This window comes from Thamnophis elegans, chromosome Z (genome assembly GCF_009769535.1).
Source record: "Thamnophis elegans isolate rThaEle1 chromosome Z, rThaEle1.pri, whole genome shotgun sequence".
Taxonomy (NCBI): Eukaryota; Metazoa; Chordata; class Lepidosauria; order Squamata; family Colubridae; genus Thamnophis; species Thamnophis elegans.
The window spans coordinates 98,836,229-98,856,886 of record NC_045558.1 but is presented as its reverse complement, the minus strand read 5'-3'; the positions used below and the strand labels follow the sequence as shown (position 1 = coordinate 98,856,886).

At 37.0% G+C, this 20,658-nt stretch overlaps 1 protein-coding gene across 1 annotated transcript; it reads left to right on the top strand.

Annotated features, from left to right (window-relative positions):
* Positions 1–4,243: 4,243 nt before the first annotated feature.
* Positions 4,244–13,938, top strand: PRR29 (proline rich 29). The gene is made up of 6 exons (XM_032234528.1): positions 4,244–6,376; positions 9,327–9,411; positions 10,824–10,927; positions 12,182–12,384; positions 13,073–13,143; positions 13,881–13,938. Exons 1-6 carry the CDS (start codon positions 6,320–6,322, stop codon positions 13,910–13,912), a joined length of 552 nt encoding a protein of 183 aa, XP_032090419.1. The 5' UTR covers positions 4,244–6,319; the 3' UTR covers positions 13,913–13,938.
* Positions 13,939–20,658: the final 6,720 nt, after the last annotated feature.

The following is a 20,658-nucleotide window of genomic DNA, read 5'->3' as shown; positions in this document are numbered from 1 at the left end:
ATAAAAGTAGACATCAGTTGGACCAGATTAATGGACTCTCTAGAACCATATGCCATTTCCAAGCACCATATGCTTTCCAGAAGATGATTCCTCCAGCACCTGGGCAAATAAGTTGAAATACAGAACTAGGATATATAATGAATACTTGTTTCAGTCCAAGCCACTTTATTTCTTCTTTTCCTCCTCTTCTTCCTTATCCTTGAATTACCCTCTTCTAATAGCTGCAGCTTTCAATTTTTTTCTTCCCATTCCAAACATCAGCCTTCCATTCCCAGTGAGCACATTCACTCCCATTTTTCCCCCTCAATGTGCTTGAAAAGTCAGGCAGGAAAATCACCAAATAATGCCAACTTGGAATTTATTTATTTTACAGGAAAAAAAGTATTGTAGCTGAGAATGTAAAGCTAACAGCTCCTCCTGGTGGCTTGAAACAACTTGCATTTGGCTGCGTAGTTTGATAACTGCATTTGGCATCCTCTTTTTATTTCTGCAATTGCCTACAGCCCTTTCCCCTGGCTTCTTAATGTGTTGATAGTTTTTCTTCAAGGAAGAGAATCAGCACCAAATGACTTGAAGTTGAACAGTTAAGTGACTTTGATATTGGATACAGGGTTCTGCTTTTTCTTCAAGATTCTGGGAATATTAAAATGAGCGTCTCCCGAAGATGGAAAAGCTGTTTTCTTCTTCTATTTGTTTCCTTCTGCTTCTTCTCCTCAGCATGGATAGGTCCTCATTTTAGAACTATAATTTACAACTCTTGGTCAAACTGACTGAAAATTGTGAGTAGGGTAGTAGTTTAACAATATTTGGACAACCAATTCCTAACTTCTGAAGGAAAGGAAGGAGCTAGTCAAAAGATTCTCCTGATCAGGTAATATTGTGAATTGTGAATTGTGAATTGTGAAAAGTTTATTTATAGGCCGCCCTTTTCCCTAAGGGGACTCAGGGCGGCTTACAACTTATGGGGAAAGGGAGTACAAACAATGACATATAAAAACAATACATAATTAAAAATAGAAACAACATTCATCCTTCGGGTGGGGACGGATTACAGTCTTTAACCCCAGGCCTGACGGGATAGCCAGATCTTGAGGGCTGTGCGGAAGGTCTGGAGGGTGGTGAGGGTACGAATCTCCATGGGGAGATCGTTCCAAAGGGTTGGAGCTACTACTGAAAAGGCTATTGGATCAGGGAGCCACAAGTTTAAGTCCTCCATTGGACAAAAAAAAAAAACACACCTGCTGTCAGTTGACCCAGTCATCTCTGATCCAATCTATTGTATCTCCTGAAGATAGTTAGGTGGACAAAGCTGTCTTGTAGGGTAGTAGCGAGTGATGTGTAATGGAAAACATGTCACGCTTGAATTAAAATGGACCTGAATTCATGTCTCTAGTCAATCTTCATTCTCCACCTAAATTTCTTCATTCAGTCATTATTTTGATGGTGGCCATTTGTGTTAAAATTGCATTTTAAAAAGAGACAAACTATTTCCAAGGTCCAGTAATGCTCTGTAACTATAGATTTGCATCTTGCCTGTACTTCAGTTTATTAAAATAACCCTTTCTCTGCTACCCTGGTGTAGGCAGCAGGAGGATTACTCAACATCACTGACAGAGGCAGTGCCACTTCCTTGATGCATAATATGTCAGAAGCCAAAGATCAAACTCAGCAACTACATAGGGAACCGTATGCCAACAAATTATTAGTTCAAAAGCCCCACAAAGTACTAAGTGGTGCCCTGGGAGAGATTAAAAAAGCAGGCACACAGTATGGGGCTGGACTGAAGTTCTTGATTTTGAGACCTTGTTGTTTCCCTTTTGAACCTTGGATCACTGTCCATCATTACCAGCCAGCCTGTTGTGGATCTTCCTGCTCTCCCATTACTTCTTTGGATTGAATGGCAAGATTGTCTCCCAACTCTAGAATCCTAGGATCATCTATGTTTGATCCAGCTGGCTCACTTTCATAAAAATATATTTGAGTTAATTTATATTACAAACAGCCATGAGTTTGATATTCACTAGCTTTATATATTAGAAGTCTAATAAATAAATAAATACAAAAAAACCCTATAAAAGTAGGACTAAGAGTCATTGGGGTTAAAACTGCAACTTCAAAACTGGAAAAATGAAAATTGGATTCAGCAAGCTGTCTTTTCAAGTGGCAGGTGGAATATATGACAAGATTGTTCCACAACCAATAATCCCATTTTAGAAGAAAGCTTCACAGCCTAATACTTAAATAAAAGCTAAGTTAACCCATCAGACATTAATGCAAAATCTTGCATTTTGAGATATACCTGTTCTGCAAGCCCTACAAATATTTCATTTAATGAAACCTGAGAGAAGAGCTTTAAAATAACTTGGAATGTTTTCTCATGGCTATGTTAATTTTTCTTGAATTGGAGCAGAGTTGTTCATAAAATATGGTCAAGAAACTCAAAAGAGAATTGGGATCATTGCAGTGGAAGCTCTGCCTTTTTTATGTGTGTCCCTTGGCCAATCGAGAACAGAAATATTGTCATAAACTATACCATCTCCATTATTGACCTTTATTGTGCCAGGGAATAGTAGGGTACACCCTTAGTAGCCAAGAGAGTAATGCTACCCATACAGTTGTGATGTGCAATAGTTTCAAGAAGCAGCTAGTGGATTTTCCATCTTCACTTCCTCTCCCAGCCAGCAGGGAAATGTTTTACTATTAACAGGGCAATAACCACCAACTGCTCTTCAGAAGGATATGTTTCAGGTACAATATGTTCTGCCTTCCTTCATCAAATGTCCCACCAGTCATTCATATCACTCCCCTACATAGCATTTGTTTATAAAGTTGCACACATTTTCCCAAAATTCATCTTTAGTTCTTTCATTAGCACCACTCATGGGAAAATACTACTACAATATGCAAATTATCACCAACTTATGCATTCTTATTTCATTCTGAAATAAAAGATTTAAAAGATATCAGTTCATGCTTTCTGACATGAATCAGTCTCTTCACTTATAATTAAATCTCTACCATCTCCTCTCTGTGTGCATTAATCAATTCTAGTCCACCTTTCTTCAAAATAATTGCATCTTTTCCAATTCTTTTTATTTTACAGACAAAAATAGGTTCATTTCATTTGCACACAGTTTACCATTTACTTCTTTTAAATTCCACATTACAATCTTCCATATGCCAGTTTTGCCAAAAGATAAATGCATAGATACCGATTTTGCCATTCATCATGACTTTGATATAATGATTTTCAAGTAACATATTTTATATTAGGTTGAGTTATGGCACAGCCTAAAAACATGACACAGGAAGCATTCCCTGATAATAGTGAAGATAATGCCAGTAAATTGGGACATATTTTATTAATATGCACCAGGTACAACCCCAAACAAGTTATTCCCAAGAATATTCCTGCTCTTCTACATATAAATTAAGATCTCTAATCTAGAAATTCCTTAGAAACCCACAAACTTTTGCCACCATCAGCTAATACATTTGATATGACTGTGACCCATATCCCTCATATTTTCAACATAGATCATCCCATGACTAGCAGACTTTTTTTTCTGATTAAAGTTTTTTATTTTTCCATTTTCATAACATATAATCATTTGTATACTATTACATAACCAACATCATATTGTATTATTAAATGTTTACATCAATTCATCTTACTAACAACTCCCAAAAACCAATTACTGGCTCTTCTGCTCTCCATAAACCATATTTGTACTTTGTCCATCACCTTCTTCTCTCTCTCTCTCTCTTCCCTCTCCCTACCTCCATTCTTCCATCTGTCATCCTTCTCTTCTCAACTTTCCCTCCCTCCCCTTTCCACTCCTCCTTTCTTTCCTCCTCTTCCGCTCCCCCCTTGCCTTTTCTCCTATCCCTCTCTTCTTCCCTTTCTCCTCTACTTCCCACTCTTCATCTCATTAACTTGGTGTATTTCAGCTTCTGAGCAAGCTCCCTTTTATGTTGATGGTATTTATAATTCTTTTTCAATATACATATTTATTTTTTCTCTTTTTTAGTAGAAAAAAAGTGGTATAACAGAAAAGTACACATATATAGTCATTATGCTTTTAAACCCACCCACACACCCACCCAACCTAATTTTGGTTGAGCTGTAGACCTGGTTACAATTCCCAGCTATTCTCATCATTATCTTTATATAGTTGTACATCCTTACATGCCCCCAATTTGTGATTCTGTTTTTTTAATCACAATAGTTTCCCATTGTAGGTATATTTCATGTTCCCTCTCCATTTTTCTATACCTTGGATTAGATTACCCTTAATTACCTCTAGATGACAATCTTCGCTGTTCAGTGTTCATTACACTTCCCTTAATATATTATATAAAGCAACAGGCGGTAAACATCTCACTTTATTCATTATCTTAAAGGTTCTATATATGTCCATGTTTCATAGATTCTTACCCATGACCAGCAGGCTTGTTGGGAAAGGATGCACGTGCCTTAGCCATTCTCCTATGGGGTTCCCCAAATTGAGAATAAAATTATCCTATATAACTTTAATTCTGTCTATTTTGAATAAGAGAACAAATTGCAGATTTTGATTCTGCAGTAATTTATTTTGCTGTAAATCTTTCCACTCTTCCGAACTGAGATTTTTTCCCCCACGGAGTATCAGACTTTAGGTCTATCCATGTGTCTGCTTATCGATCAGTCCACTTAATCAGACAGCCATCTTTTCCTTAGTGAGAAGAATAACCTTATTAGGAGACAGATTAATTTAGAGCAGAAGAAACAAAGTAAAACTCAGAAAATCTTCCTCAGCTACGCTTCTGTAAAGTGAGATGGGAGAAATATGGTTTTTTTGAGGCAAAGACTAAATTCACAGGTTGGTGCATGTGGGAGGGACAAAAATCTCCCAATGAACAGGTTATAAAAGAAGAAATTGTGATTTAATTGAATTTGTGCCATAACATTATGTAACCTCCCAGTTCTACAACTCTTGTGCAAGAAGCCCTCAAGGCATGTACATTATCACTCCTGGTTATAGTCTATTCACTTACCTCCTCGCTCTGTCTAAGCTTATTTTTTTCCAGCTGATTAGCAATACTTCCCTAACTTGTACCAATGTAGTAACTACTGTATGACACTACAGAATATTTTCAGTTCCCAGAAAAACTCTGCTTAATTAGAGGAAACACTATACGATGATAAAAGGATAGGTCATTTTTGATCTGATTTTCATTTTTCTAAAAATCACACTGCCTCACCTTATTTGATTGGAAAAGTTTGCATTTAATCTTTCTAGAACAGAGTCTCAACAGAAGAGGCATCAGACCGCATTAAACAATTCCACATTGGGATGGGGTGCTCAATAGGTTTGTAGTGAAGCAGGAGTTTTTCTGGAAAGGTGAGGCTCTACTTTATGGGCCTTTCTTCACACAAGTCAATACAACGTTGGTAGATTAAAATCCAGATCACTAGCACCACTTTACTTCATGCCATTTGTTTACCCATTCTCAGGATGAGAAGCAGCTGCTGGGGCTGCAAATAGCACACAAGGGGTGTGTTCTCCCAACTGTACCTTGGGGTCCTTCCCAGGACATGTTTTTCTTGGTTAGTAGCAGCTCTCCCTCTCCTCCTCCTCCTCCTTTCTCCCCTCCTCCCTCCTTTCTGTGTTGCATCAACCCAACCAGTTAATCCAGTCTGTGATTTAATGCATTGTGTAAACCTAGACAATGATGGATCAGTTCAGTAATTGCTTTGAGCATGTTTTATGAACTTAGCCAGAACTTTTGAGTGGACAAGCAGTTTCATAAAGGAAGGGAGCTTAGATGTTTGGGTGGTATACCCAGACGTTTCCAACAGGTACCCCAATTGTGACCAGCCAAAATCTAGCTGAGGATGATCAAATCAAAAGGTGCCGCACTCAGACAATTGGTAGGTACCTTCTTTTATTTTTTTTCTGATAGCCCCTTTCTTTAACAAATATTATTTCTCAGGAAACAACTTTATCTTCACATGGTGAACAAGTCAATGTCTATCTGGAAAACATACCCTCCCAATCCATTTGTATTTGACAGACATACTGATATGGCAAAAACCTAAAAATAAAATCAATCATTTTAGAATTATTACTGATACTTAGAGTTAACTGTTGGGAAAGTATTGTGATTATTTGCCAAGTAAACTCAATGCTTGTGATAAGCGAATTGCGTATAAACTGAAGGAGGAACAACACCTGCAGGAAGGGAAGGCTAGGTATGTTTAAACACAACTCCCTTAGCAACCAGTCTGATGACTTTCTTCCTGCTGATATTTTTTGCTGAGCAGTGAGGCCTTGCTATGGATCCAGTGGGCAACAGTGCTGTCTCCTCACCAGTCTACCTCATTCAGCAACCAGTAAGTCACTGCGGTGGGTTGGAATATTGAAAGGTATATCACACTGAGCAGCAGAAAGAAGAATTTTTTGTAATCCTGCATGTCTTCTTAATTCAGTTCCAACCAAGAAAAGTTCTGGATAGTTATCAAATTCTGTGTGGTCTGTGGGAGAGACTAGACTGTAATGGAAGAGGCAATATATTTTATATGCTATAACTAATTGTAACACCCCTCCTGAGTCCCAAATGGAGAACAGACAATTAAAATATAACAAGAATTATTGTGTCATCTAGCATATTTATGACTGCATAATATTTAATGTATCTCGGTCTACTTTCTCAGAGGCAGGGAATAGTCAGACAGAGCAGTGTTATATAATGCAGCTGTCGATGCTGGAGGAGTTAGGTATAATATCCCTGCCTTAATTAAGCTGATGAAGTAGATAGAGATAGACTAAAGTTTATGTGGTAATAAGTGAATTAAATCACAGAGACCTCTTTGCACTTGCAGTGAAAAACCAACCTGGCCACCTTTCTGCCAACTGAAAATGAGGATAGAAAAACCCTGTGTAGACCTATGTTCACATAATATACCAGTAGATGGCAAAATAGTTGTGCCATGCCCCAGAGATTTTGGTCTGACAAGTAGCTTTGTTTAACATCTTCACCTGGGCAGCAACCCTGAGAGGCAACTGAAACACACAGCCCCACCATCATTTTTCCGTGAAGAAATGTGACTTCTTTTTTCTGCCATATCATGATGACATTGGCTTCATCTGTAGCCCCTATCTGAGAGGCCATCAAGTTATCCTTAGCTGCATTAATGTTGAGGTAAATTCCTAATGCATTTCTCTAATTGTAAATATATGTGGACATCTCAATCATCACATTAGTATCTCCTAGGCCTGGGACTGGATCAGCAGCCACTGGCTACTTTGGGATGGTTCAGGTCTGCCTCATTCTTTCTTTTCCTTGGACACTTCCACATTCTCCAGAGCCCTTCTGCGTGAGCTATAGGGGAATCTGTAATTCCAAATGATATTCCTCGATTGAACTCATTAGTTCTTCCAGTCTTGGAAAAAGGAATTAACATAATGAATAAATGATGGGGATGAAGGGAAGGGCTCTATAGTGCAACTGGAGGAGCACTTCTACCACCCTGTCAGCTGTTAAGTGGGCTGTTTTTAAATATGGGCTAAGTGTTCTTTCTCTAAATCACCAACATTGTGTTTAAAAATAACTAATCCAACTGCTGAAAAACACAGAAATGGGTTGTGCAATGCCACAGGAGAGGGAATCATGCTTTATAGTGCAACACCATCTTTCATCAGCGTCTAGGTGAAGTGAAAGAGCACTAAATCATGTTTAAAGATAGCTTGACAGGCATCCTGTGGATTGTCTGATGCAGCAGGATCCTCCCTTGTGCTAAAGTATGCAATTTCATCCTGAATGCTATACACCGCAGAGAGAAGTTATGTGGTGCAGTAGGAGGAGACTTCTGCTAAATTGTCCAACCTAGGAGGTTCCTGCAATGCAGTAGGAATTCTGTAATTCAGCTTAGAAATAAGAACAAAAATCTGGAGTCTGTGGCTCAAATTCAAGAAGATATCTTGCAGAAGGAACCAACTGAATGACTGAAAATCAGAGAAAGCAGGACTAGCTAAAGGGGTCAGTTCAGAGGGGGGATTTGGAAATACAAACATTATTTACCCGTTTGTAGTCTCAGTTTTAATTTGTACTAAACGTCTTAAATGTTAATTTTACTCATGATTATCCTAACTAATTAATTTAATTAGGCAATCTGCTTATGCAGTATATTGTTCAGATGTTCTTTAAATCAGTATTTACAGTAACTTAAATTGTTGTTCTGATTGTTGTGAATTTGTCCCATATGCTGGTTTGAAAGACAGGGCAGCAAGGAATGGCATCAGTAGACATTACAGCAGATTATTCTGGGAAGCTTGGAGAAAATCTAGTCTTAGAGCAGAGGTCTTCACACTTGGCAACTTTAAGACTTGTGGACTTCAACTGCCAGAATCTCCAGGCTGGAGAATTCTGGGAGTTGAAGTCCAAAAGTCTTAAAGTTGTCAAGTTTGGGGACCCCTGTCTTAGAGGTTTATAGTAGTCTTGAGAGACCGCCTACTGCCAATTACCTCCACTAGACCGATACGATCGCATAGATTAGGCCTCCTCCGAATTCCATCATCCAGCCAGTGTAGATGGCAACTACCTGGAGGAGAGCCTTCTCGGTGGCTGCTCCGACCCTCTGGAACGAACTCCCCGTGGAGATTCGGACCCTCACCACCCTCCAGTCCTTCCGCGCCGCCCTAAAGATCTGACTGCCCCGGCTGGCCTGGGGTTAAGATTCTGACCCCACTCGAATTGTGTGACTGTTGTGTTTCTTTTAATATGTTATATTGTCCTTATGTTGGAAATTGTTTGTCCTTCCCCCCCCCTTTTTGAACTGTGAGCCGCCCTGAGTCCCCCCGGGGAAAAGGGCGGCATACAAATAAAGGGAAAATGAAAATGAAATAGCCTCTATGGAATCCTTAAATCCCCCAGTTTCGTTTTGCCCATGATCATATATCTGAATAAAGCTTCACTTTAAGGAGATGGCGAAAAGTGTGTCAGCATCATTGCAGAGAATGATCCTGAAAAGTCATCCTGGTGTAAGAGAGGGCAAAGGACCTCTCTGATCTACCAAAAGATTCCTGAGAGATCCACGGAATACAAGCCAACATTTCTGTTTGCAATTGTTTAATCATTCAGAAGAACTTGGATCCCATCCATTCCAAATTATACCACTGGGAGTAAAGAAGCCAGGAGATGCCTAGCTGTGCATTTAGTTTAAGCTTTAATCTAGCTCAATCAGATATATAACTTCTGTATAAAACAATAATGACAGAACCTTATCCAGGAAAAAATGGCAAGACAGCCTGGTCTTCTCTGAATTTCCTTCCACTATTTCTCAGATTACACAAGAGCCAGAAGTGACCATTCTCCAACAGATGCCACGGACACTTCCTCAGTCTAGCTGCATAAGCCACATCAAAGAAAGTAAGAAATCAGGTCTACCAATTTGCTAGAGAACTGAGATTGGTGGAAGGAGGAGAAACAGCTAATTATCTTGAAGCATATCTACGTGTTACTAGTTTGAAAAAATTACACCCCAACCCATACTACTATCTGAACATGAATAAATTCAGAATATTTTAAACCTTAAATTAGTTTTGAATCTCTTTTAATCTATTATATCAATAGATAATATATTCTAATAGTTTTTTTTAAAAAAACTGATAGTCATTTATAATGCAAGCATGTAGCTTTTTATATTTCTGATACAAATTGCTTTTAGCTCCAACCATGATCTAAATATTTTTCTTAGCCTATGAAATGATGCTAATTTCTCTAATCTTAAACTAATGTAGGAATTTACAAAAGTGCCTTGAATTTTGCAAGATAATCTTGTAGCAATACTTTTCCAGTTCTACCACTCTATTATAATGATGATATTTTTAAAAAATTATAAAATAGACAATTGTCAATATCAGTTATTACAAACAGAAAGAGAAAGAAAGATGAGAAATTGCAACAAAATGTATGTGAGGCATGTAATTCTATCACAGCTCTACCACATTTGAAATGCTCATGTTCACTAGTGATGCTACTGATATTAGTCAGTAGGCAACAGGCACTCTCTCAAAACTTATTCCAATGATACATAAAGCCATGTAATTGCCACATGATTATCTGGAGGAACAATGCAGAGTACAATGGCAAAATATTTTGTTATTTCTTACAATAAGTGGCTGAAAATAATTTGAAACAGCGTTATGAATCTGTCTAGTAACAGCCACTTTTCTTGTTCTTAGTTGTCTGGATTAGATGGGTAACTACTTTGAGAGAAGATGTCTTAAAAGATTGGAAACAAGGACTGAGACTTGAAAATGTTTCAATTTTAATCTGAGTTTGCCTGAAATGCAATAATCTATTATATGCTAATAAATATATTCTATATTTGCCATTTTCTTTTTTATGCTACATGCTTGTTTTGTGGTTTCATTATATTTATTCAAATTAAATTTAATGGATTTAAAATGCCACTATTTTTAAACATTAAGCTCTCTAGGCAAGAGGGCACAGATTCTCCTACGTTGAAAATCAGACTTGGCCTTTGAACATAGGGAAGTGCAACGTTAAAACTAATTTTGATTTCATTTCACTTGTATTTGATTAAAACTAAATATAGTTAATATGTTTTTGCGGTCAAGTATTTAGAAAGTTTTACTTTCTCTCTTGAACATTGGAATTCGAAAATACTGACAGCTTGTGGGACTGTGTGTGATGCTAGGAGTTCAGGTTGTGCCCCTTTGCTCTAATGATTCTGTTATTACTTCTTTCATGTTAGATGTTTGTATATATGTATAAATAAATCAATGCATATTTATTGTATTCTTAATTTCTGGAAGATTTAATAGAGCTAATGATGCTACAAAATGCCCAGATGCATCAAGTGATAATGAACAGCCTGGCTATGTCAGCAGCAGCATGCTTTGAATCCAACCCAAACCAGGTAGGTAGATTGTTGATCTAGGGTGGATTTAATAGAGGAGTTGACGCAGGAAAAAAAGGGGGGAAAGGCATTTCTGTGCCAACTATCTTGCCTTCTACTGGCCTCAACTAATGGGCAGGAGAGCAAAGAAACATGTGTCTTGATGTCAAATTATACATACCAGAAGCCACCAGGGAATAGATTGCCATTTTTCAATGAGAACTTTATAAGTTCCATTCTTAAATCTAAATTTGAGAATGAATGTGCCTACTTCTGTTACAAAGAGATATCTCTGATGCATAATGATTTTGCTGTTCTGAAACTAATTGGCTGCCTAGCATGTGAAATGTAGCTACTAATGAATACAGGTAGGTCACATATGTATGAAGCAATGACACATCATCTGAAATATATTTGAAGTCCATAAAATACTGAATGACTCTGCATGTGTAATTGGATGTGAGAATAATCTTGAGGGACAGCAAGAGCAAGAGTTGCAGCCAAGGAAACAGTCAGACAAGACAAACCAGAGTCCAATGCAGAAATAGAATTTAAAAAGCATTTCACCATCCATAACTTAGGATAAAGGCAGAGAGAAGAAAAGCACGTTTAGATTGCAATATTCTGTTACTATAACATAATAAAAGTGATTTTAGTACTCAATGACTTCAAGAGCTGATAGCTTCAAAGTCCTGACTTGACAGCCACACAGGAAAAATAAAGGAATGTGATGCACCGTAAGTTCTCAGAGGTTGTTGACTTGTTCTGATCAGGATCCAGAATATAGCTCGGGAAAACTATGACCCATAATTAAGATTATTATGTATAATAAATTATTATTTTCACTACTCACCTTTTCAACATCTCTTTTACATACAGCAACCAGATGCTCTGCCTAAAACAGTCACAATAGCAATATTAATAGACTTGAGTACAAACAGAATTCTAAATCAAGGCCACTGTGAGTTGTAGAAAGGAGAGAGGAACAGTACTGACAATTGGAAGAGGCTGAAGAAGATGGCCAGAGAAAGACTCTCAGAAGTAGTAGATTGCTAGCCTATCAAGATAAAAGTACAGTAGGTCTTTACTATTCCTTAAAGGTAGACTTAGTGAGAGTCATCTCACTTCAATTTATTGCTCACCTCATGTTGTTGCAACAGGAAATACCAATTTATTAACAGGACTATGTCAATGCAGCCACGGGTAAAACCATTTTGGGCTTATGATCCTTGAGATAAGGACCACTGCCTTAAGTATCCTAATCTTTCTTTCTAGCAGATACCCCCTATCCCCTGGCAGACAGAGGAAGAAGATGAGATTGACATGGTATTCCACCACTATTATCCCCCCTATCCACGCATCCTTCCATTCAGAACATGGAGGCCTCCCTCTCAGCCTTCAGGTTTGACACAGCAGCAGCAGCCCATCATTCGTCATGTGGGCCCAGAACTTCACTCAAGGGGGAGACAAGATAATGGGTGAGCAAAACTGTGCAGATGGGGAAAGGAATATAAACAATCAAATGAAGTGTTTCATTTCAGTATTCCACTGTGCATTGCCATAATTCATCCAAATGTTTCATATAAAACATGTAAGGCTAAGACAAGTGGTACAATAGTAATATTCATCACAAAAAGTGCCAAGTAAGATGCACCTGGAGTCGGGAACTTCTCTACATTATGGTAAGCCAAGTGAAACATACTTGCATTGTTTAGTCACTACCACTACATAATATCCTATCTGTAGCACTACTGCAATTCTTTATTGTTTATATTCCCATATTCTTCATATAATTTTTTCCTAGATGTGTAAATATCCCAGCTATTTACCATTGCTTATTCTTGTAGAATTTATTCAATTACTTCAAATCCTGAAAAACAATGGTTTTTATAAAGAACTAAAAATCCAGCAATACTAGAAGCTTCAGTTGGCTCCTAGTATTTTATTAGCTGTTTCAAAGAAAATGTCAGATGAAATTTCTGCTAATTTAATAAAAGGGAAGATGCTTGCTTGAAATAAAACAGGGGGAGGACCTTGAAACTAGTGTCTTCTAAAATAAGCAGAACTATCAGTGTAAGATAATTCCCGTGGGTATTGAGAGTTACCCAGGGATATTTCCCACCACTTTGTAATATTAATACTCCATTTTAATTTATATCTATTTAGTCAAGTGGTACCCCCACCCCCACCACCAAGTGCCACTGGAACAGTCACAGCCGATGTCCTACCAGCTTCAGGTAAGGATGGACCAGTAGATGGACCACAGATACATTTCACTATTCCCATCATAACTTTCTGATGCTGGTGGAGTTATTTTTCCCCGTTACTTTCAGCACTGGCTTTATATCAGTTCAGCTATTTACTACAAAGTCTCAACTTGACAGCTTTAAGATGTAGCTACACTGATCTAGATGAATGTAAACTAGAAAAGTCAAATCAACCCTAATCAGAGGAAACTGTACTACTGCTCAGTTTGTATCACAAATCAGTGGCCATTTTAGGCAGTATACAACTTTACAGTCCCAAGGCTGTAACTATTTTTTAACTATCATTTTTAAAAGTATCAGCAATTTAAAGGGGCCCAATTTTACCAGATTTCATACATTTCCTATGAGATCTTGCAAGATTTCCAATGAAAACACAGAGAGTTTCTGACATTTATCAATCTTAAATGATTTAACCATTTATAATTCAACAACGTTTTTATTATCACGTTTTATTGGGGGAGATCAGAGTTGCATCTAGGACTGTTGTAGATTCTCTCATGCCCATGGTGTTGCATTGCCAACATTGATTAAATAATATTTCAATTTATTTAAAAGATATTTTTATAGATATGAAAGAACTATTTTCTCTCTAGGAAAAGGAGATGGGGAATAGGAGGAAAGCAAAGAGAAGCGTGAGACCAATGTTTAAGCACCTTTCCTTTGCTAGAAATTCTGTCAAGATAATCTGTGCAATTTTCTCTTTCCAGAATACTATGACTACACTGAGCGATGGAAGTGAAATTAAAGTTTCATCTATTTTTCCTCCAAAAAGATGCAGGTTCCTAGCTACAAGAAGTCTAAAAAGTTCTTCTGAATTGCACTCAAGCCAACCTGAGTATGGCAAGACAAACTTTGTGTCATACCGTTTTCCTAATAGGATCAAAGCCTAAGATCAAAACTAGTATGTTTATATTTATGTACATTTTTCAAAGTTTGAAATAAATTGTATATGACATTATATGAGTTATTCATAATGCCTCTATGGACAAGTTCAGCTTCCATTTTCTACAGAGTAGCTACACTTTAATATTTTGTCTAGGTTTGTCATGCTCTCTTCCAAGAAGTGTGTATGTATATATATATATATATGTGTGTGTGTGTGTGTGTGTGTGTGTGTGTGTGCGAGCGCGCGTGTATGTATGTATGTATGTATGTATGTATGTATGTATGTTGTATTTATTTATTTATTTATTTATTTATTTATTTATTTATTTATTTATTTATTTATTTATTTATTATCATTATGAATTCTTGAGCCCAAGAAGATACTTCTTCACTCATCTGCTTTGGGTTGACACCTGCTGTTAATCTCATCTTTGTTTGTTTGTTTGTGCTGAGCATCAGACTGCTCTTTGTCCTTCTTCAATAGATATTCCTCAAATCTTCTTCACTTCAAGATACTCAAGTGGTATCAACAGCATTTTTTTAGCCATATTAATTCAAGTTTTGTTTCTCCTAGTTCAGCGTTTCTCATTAATAGGTTCTGCATATAAACTGGGTAGATAAGAGGACAGTATACAATCTTAACAGTTCTTTATTCTACTTTTGAGCCGATTAGTTGTTCCTTAAGTCATTCTAATGTTCACTTTCAAGCCAGCATATAAATAGAAATGAAGTTCTCTGATGTACTTAAGGGCTAATCACAAGATGCTCTACTTCATGCAGTAGAAAAAAATTATGTACAGTTATTCCTCACAGTGACCAAAATTGGGAAGCAGTCAGTAAGTGAAATCACAGTTGTGCTTATGATCTTACTCCAGCTTTCCTTTGCTTTACAAACCTATGAGATCATAAATGCAAGTTTGTCATTTCATCCCTGTTGTAACTGCAAACAGTTAGTAAACAAGATAACTATTAAATAAAACTACTTGTAATCAGTAAACAAAATTTAAAGTAGTTTTGAAACTCAAGTTCCTCTTCTACTATCCATGGAAATGTGTTTGGTTTAATACCTTATTTTTTGTTATTGGAATATGGTTGGGTCTGTTTCAGTCTTTTGGTTGCTGTTCTGGTTCTCATATTTGCTAAAAAAAAAAAAAACCTGCAAGCAGCAGCATGCTAATAGCATCATCTTACAAAATTTTAAACTGTACTCATAGCAATTCATTTATACTTATAGTAGAATACAGGCTAACAATATTTTCTGCAAGTCATTTCATTTTTCAAATTGTCGGGTGTCATTTAGTGGAAAACAACTGGTGATTTGGGCATTTTTTTCAATATAGTTCATGAATTTATTCTAATACTTCTTTGTAACAAGTAGAATTAATTTATCTTTGATTGTACCTATCTATGCATAAAATGTTTCTTTTACTTTAATTTCTTTAAATAAGTATTTTGTCTTTCTTTCTTGGGTGTCTTTAGATACATCTCCTTGTCACTTTTGTTCTTTCAGATTCAGTAGATTGTATTGTCGGCCATTTCGTCTTCTTTTGATATCTCTACTACAAAATATTTTTATTGTTCTGTTCTTAATAACGTCACACATTTTAGTCCAGAGCTCTCCAGGAACTCTATTCATCACTTCTATTTTAATAATCTGCTGTTTATCCTGACCACATACTCTTACAGAATATTGAGAGAGTCCAGTTGGACTTATCCTTACATATTTTACCTTTCACAAATCTTTTCCCTTTCCCCTTCTCAGAGGTGGTATTCAGCAAGTTCTGATCAGTTCTGGAGAACTGATAGCAGAAATTTTGAGTAGTTTGGAGAATTGGTATATACCACCTCTGACTGGCCCTGCGCCCATCTATTCTTTGCCTCCCGAATCCCAGCTGATAGGGAGGGAATGTGGATTTTACAGCTTCCTTCCCCTGCCACGCCCCACCAAACCACGCCCACCAAGCCAGACCCACAGAACTGGTAGTAAAAAAAAAATTGAATCCCACCATTGCCCCTTCACTCTTAATTTTGAAGAAAAGGCTAATATATGACCCTAGCTCCAACATGGACTTCTCCATTATTATTATTTGCCTCAAGTGGATTGCAGACCATGAGCAACATATTTGGGAGCACCCACAGGAAGGAACAATTGGACTAAGAAATAGGGTTAGATTTGCTTCTCAAGTGTTATCTGTGTCTATTTTTTCTTCCAAATAAAAATAGCTGGTGCTTTTTAGATAATTTTTTTACAGTTGTGTATTGCTTTTATTAGCACACTTCCTGAGCCTGTTTTATTTACTTGATTGACATAGTGTTTTTTTTAAACCTCATACCTTCTTTGCAAAGTGTTTCTTGGTTTACTCTATTAAATATTACAGAATTAACATTTTATAATGTAATTATTTAATCATTATTTGATTATAAAACCGAAGGAAAATAATTATGAAATCATAATACAGTCATTACATCTTGTCAAGTTTAATAGAGTTTCCTCTTTCCTCATACTTTTCATATGAAGTGGGCTGCCTTATATGAATTTCCCCAAAATGAATGCCCTTCAGATGTGCATCTTGCATTTCCTAATGTTAGCCATCACCCATATGCTATTTGTAGTGAACAGCCCACTTTGAATAACTCTTGAATAATTCTGAGATATTAATCAATAATCAGGAAGGTCCCTCACCATGTCCAAATTTCAGCTAAAGCCCAAGAATCCCATAACCAAGCCATTGGTTTACCATGAATGTTGCAGTTACAGGCTCATAGAACTAATTGGCAGAGCTTGCCCAGGTAATAAAATGAAATAATTCTACAGCTTTTGCATTGAAAGCTACCATTGCCTGAGGCCCTGAAATATAGACAGGATATTTTTGCTTAGCATTGTGCCCAAACTTCTAAATTGATTAGATCACTGCTTCACTGACCTAGCAATCTAGGCCCAGGTGTTTCATCTTGAGATAGCCGTGTTTATCTCGCAACTAAAAAAATGACAAAGCAGCCTGAAAGGATCTAATCATACAAAAAGGCTAAAGCAAAAAGGGAACACCAATTCTGATAGCTTTCTTTCTATATAGAGAGTAGTTTTTCTAGATCCATGAAGACTGAAACAAATTCATCATTATTTCAATTTACAGAAAATGGGATAAGAATCCTCCAATTTTCCTCTGCCCCTATTAAGTGTAATTAACAAGATGTGTGTCAGGCACCTTCATAGAAAACCCATAAATGGGTTAGTACAACATAACATCCTGTAAAAAAAACAAGCCAGTTTCAAGAAGGAGCAGTTACAGCTCAGCCAGCTAAAACAGCTCAGTCTTCTACAGAAAAATATATTGTTCATCCATGCTAGATTCTCCATTGTCTTTATTGGTTCAAAGGCAGCTTCCGGCTCCCTACACTCCATGGAGAAAAAGAATGCTGCTTCTACTGACTTTTGAAAGCAATATAATACTATATGAATTTACTCTGAGGCTTCAAGTTACCTCTAGTCAATAATCCCATTCGCAAAGTGTGAGGAAAGTTTGCATTCTGGTGTTCTCCCCCTTTTCTACTTCTATGTTAATTTGTTGGTTCAAACTTTGATAAACTCTGGGTTTCATTCCCCCTCCCAGTTTACTGGCTGGCTAAACAACTAACATCTTTTCATCCTTCTAGTCATTTAGTCATTTTAGTCATTTTATTAAGATTTATAGGCCGCCCTTTTCCCTTCTATATGTAAATGTTGCAGTAATTGTTTCTTAAACATTAGTCAGCCTGAGACAAACTCTTGGAGGCTTTGCTTCTTGTTCCAGCAAGGAGCAGCTGGTTATCTATTACAATAAAACTAAAGTAATCATGTTTTGTAAAGGGATTTCCCTCATTCTAGGAAAATGTTGTTAGCATTAATCGAAATAAAGTCTTTAAGTATTTGGTTATATCTTTCCAAGCCTTGGTGACTTGAAAAATCAGCAATAGTAGGTCACCCCTAGAGACCATAAACTTTAAAACACAATTTTGCACTTTGCTAATTGCAGTGGCAATAACTATATCCCAGCTGCTGTACCTTTAAAAAAATGTCTTTTATTAGCTATTATTATATGATGTGCAGGCTTGTTCTTTAAGCTCTACATGACTAGTTTACTCTAATTTTTTAGAACTTTATTGTAAGTGCTTCCTGCATATTAAATTCCTCACTGACCTAATTCCTGGGGTGACCTATATGCTTTGCTGGTTAGAATATTGGTTTAAATGACTTTAAATGGATATTAGGCCTCCCTGAGCTTACAGTTAACTGTACATCTCTATGGAAGTCAGGCTTTCTCATGTCTTTAAAATATTACTAGTTATCAGCCTAGTATCTGACTTTATTTGGTTCTGAGAAAATCTAGTCTGCTCCACAGCAAAGAGCCCTAAAAAAAATCAATATTCAGTAAACTGTGAATATGTACCTGAGACAGTCTTGACTCTGATGACTACACAGAAGAGTTCGTGGAGTTTTCTTGGCAGCATTTTCAGAAATGTCTTGCCAGTGACTTCTTCCTAAGCTGAGAAAAGACTGATTCAAAGTCACTCTACTGGCTTCATTCTTCTAATACAGGAGTGGAACTCAGAACTCAGTTTCCCCTTCAATGTCTTTACACCAAATTAGCTTAGCCCCAAATCCTGCTCTCATTAAGAATGGACTTCTTCAGAGGCTGTTCTCTTGTACTAAATACTTAATAAAAATTCCCTGCCAGTCGTACAGGATGGCTTTCATTCTAGCCCAATGTTTCACGCTCACAGACACATTAAAATTAGTGACTTTATTATGTCCTTTTTAATTGAAAGTTTTACAAAGAAAATAAAAACCAAGCCAACACAATAAAGTGTAAAAGCAGCAAAGGAAGTAAGAGGAAATTAAAAAGTGAAAATACAGGAAAAAAGAATAATGAAACAAAAATTTCCATTTTTTTGCAGCAAATATAAATACAATTACAAGATTATGTCTTACTCTATGATTACAAAAGAAAGTTCACTTTTTATTATCCAATTTTTGATTATGATTGCGAGGTGGAGGGGGGGGGAACCTTTTCCTAGCCTCATTAGCCAGCTCATATGAGGCATATACTTTTCTTCTGTTAAACTAATTGGTCATTGCATATCTCCACAATACTTATTTATTGCAATTGCTATTTCTATCAAATATTTGTTCAGAAATTTGGATAGGTTAAATACCTTCTTATGTCAGGATTTGTTTACAATGTCCTTTACTAAAATGTCCTTTACTGTTTTCTACTGGGCTTATTTATTTATTTTGCCTTTTTTGAGTGACATGTCTGCACAACAAGCAGAAATACAATCAATATTTTCAGTATAGAAATGAAGTATTGAGCACCTGTTTCTTTTACATTTTTCTTTGTCATAGTAGATGTCAATACTCTCTTTAAGACGGAAGGACATTTATGAGCATTTTCTCTTAAATCCTCAGTGCTGTTAAATATCTACAGTAAATCGAAGTGTCTATTCTTTACTTAAAATATTTTGTAGGGATTGTTTTAACACAGAAACTAATCTGGTTTTGAGACATTAGTTCACACAAGAGCTCCCAGCAGGATCTCTCTCTCTCTAGCTGCTTTGGCAATTAATTTTAGACAAGTCAGCTGCAGAATCTTCAGCTACAACTGTGAAGGACTGAAACTAGAAACCCATATTTTTCTTTCACTCACAGATCACATATAAACACAACTGATCGAGCAGTCTCACTTTCAAAGGCACAGTGTTTTTTGAAAATCATCTTTCTACCCTGTCTTGCAAAGTGGGACAGCTACCATTTTTCATTGTCTTCTATCTGTTTGATTCTTCGTTTGAAGTGGAATTGCCTCCTTCCTATCACATACGATGTAGTTTCCAAGGGCCTCCTATAATGGTAGGACCACCAGGATAATCTCTCCTTCACAACTATCATTCACTGGAACTCCTCACTGAGAAGTGCAGTCACGGCAAATCAGTGTTTCCAACCTCTAACCTCTATGACTAATTACTGGAAGTTCTAGTAAGACCATGAAAGGCACACTTCCCCTTGGATGACAGTGATCATTCATCAGAGTAGCTAATTTTCGTTTAGTTCCAAGCCAAGGTCCTGATTGAAAAAAAATTGCTAACCTGCTTCCCCTAGGACGCTCTATTGCTGAACCCCAACCACAGTCTCAGTAGCTTTCCCCAAAAGAGAAAGATTGGCATAAGATTACAGATAGGGAGATGCACTCCTTTCCTAGGGTGGGGTGAATCATAGCTTCTTGCAAGGCAGCTGATATCACGTCCCCAGAACAGCACTGACCACTTTCCCAATCCAACTTGTAATCACTCCTCCCACAAGGGGCAGAGTGCCCACAGATAGTCAGGTATGATCAAAAGTGTACTTCATCAGAGTTCATAGCCTACAAATTATCCAAGGTAAATTGATGGACATCACTCTAGTCACCACAATGAACTCTGCTCATGAAGTCTCAGGAAGATCTTTGCCAAAGTGAACAACTTCAATTACAAAATGCCAGTTGTAACTGATCATAGTAACTGGGTACACTAAAAGAGAATTGATCCGCCCTAATTAAGGCTTCTAAATGTCCCCTGAAGCAATAAGAA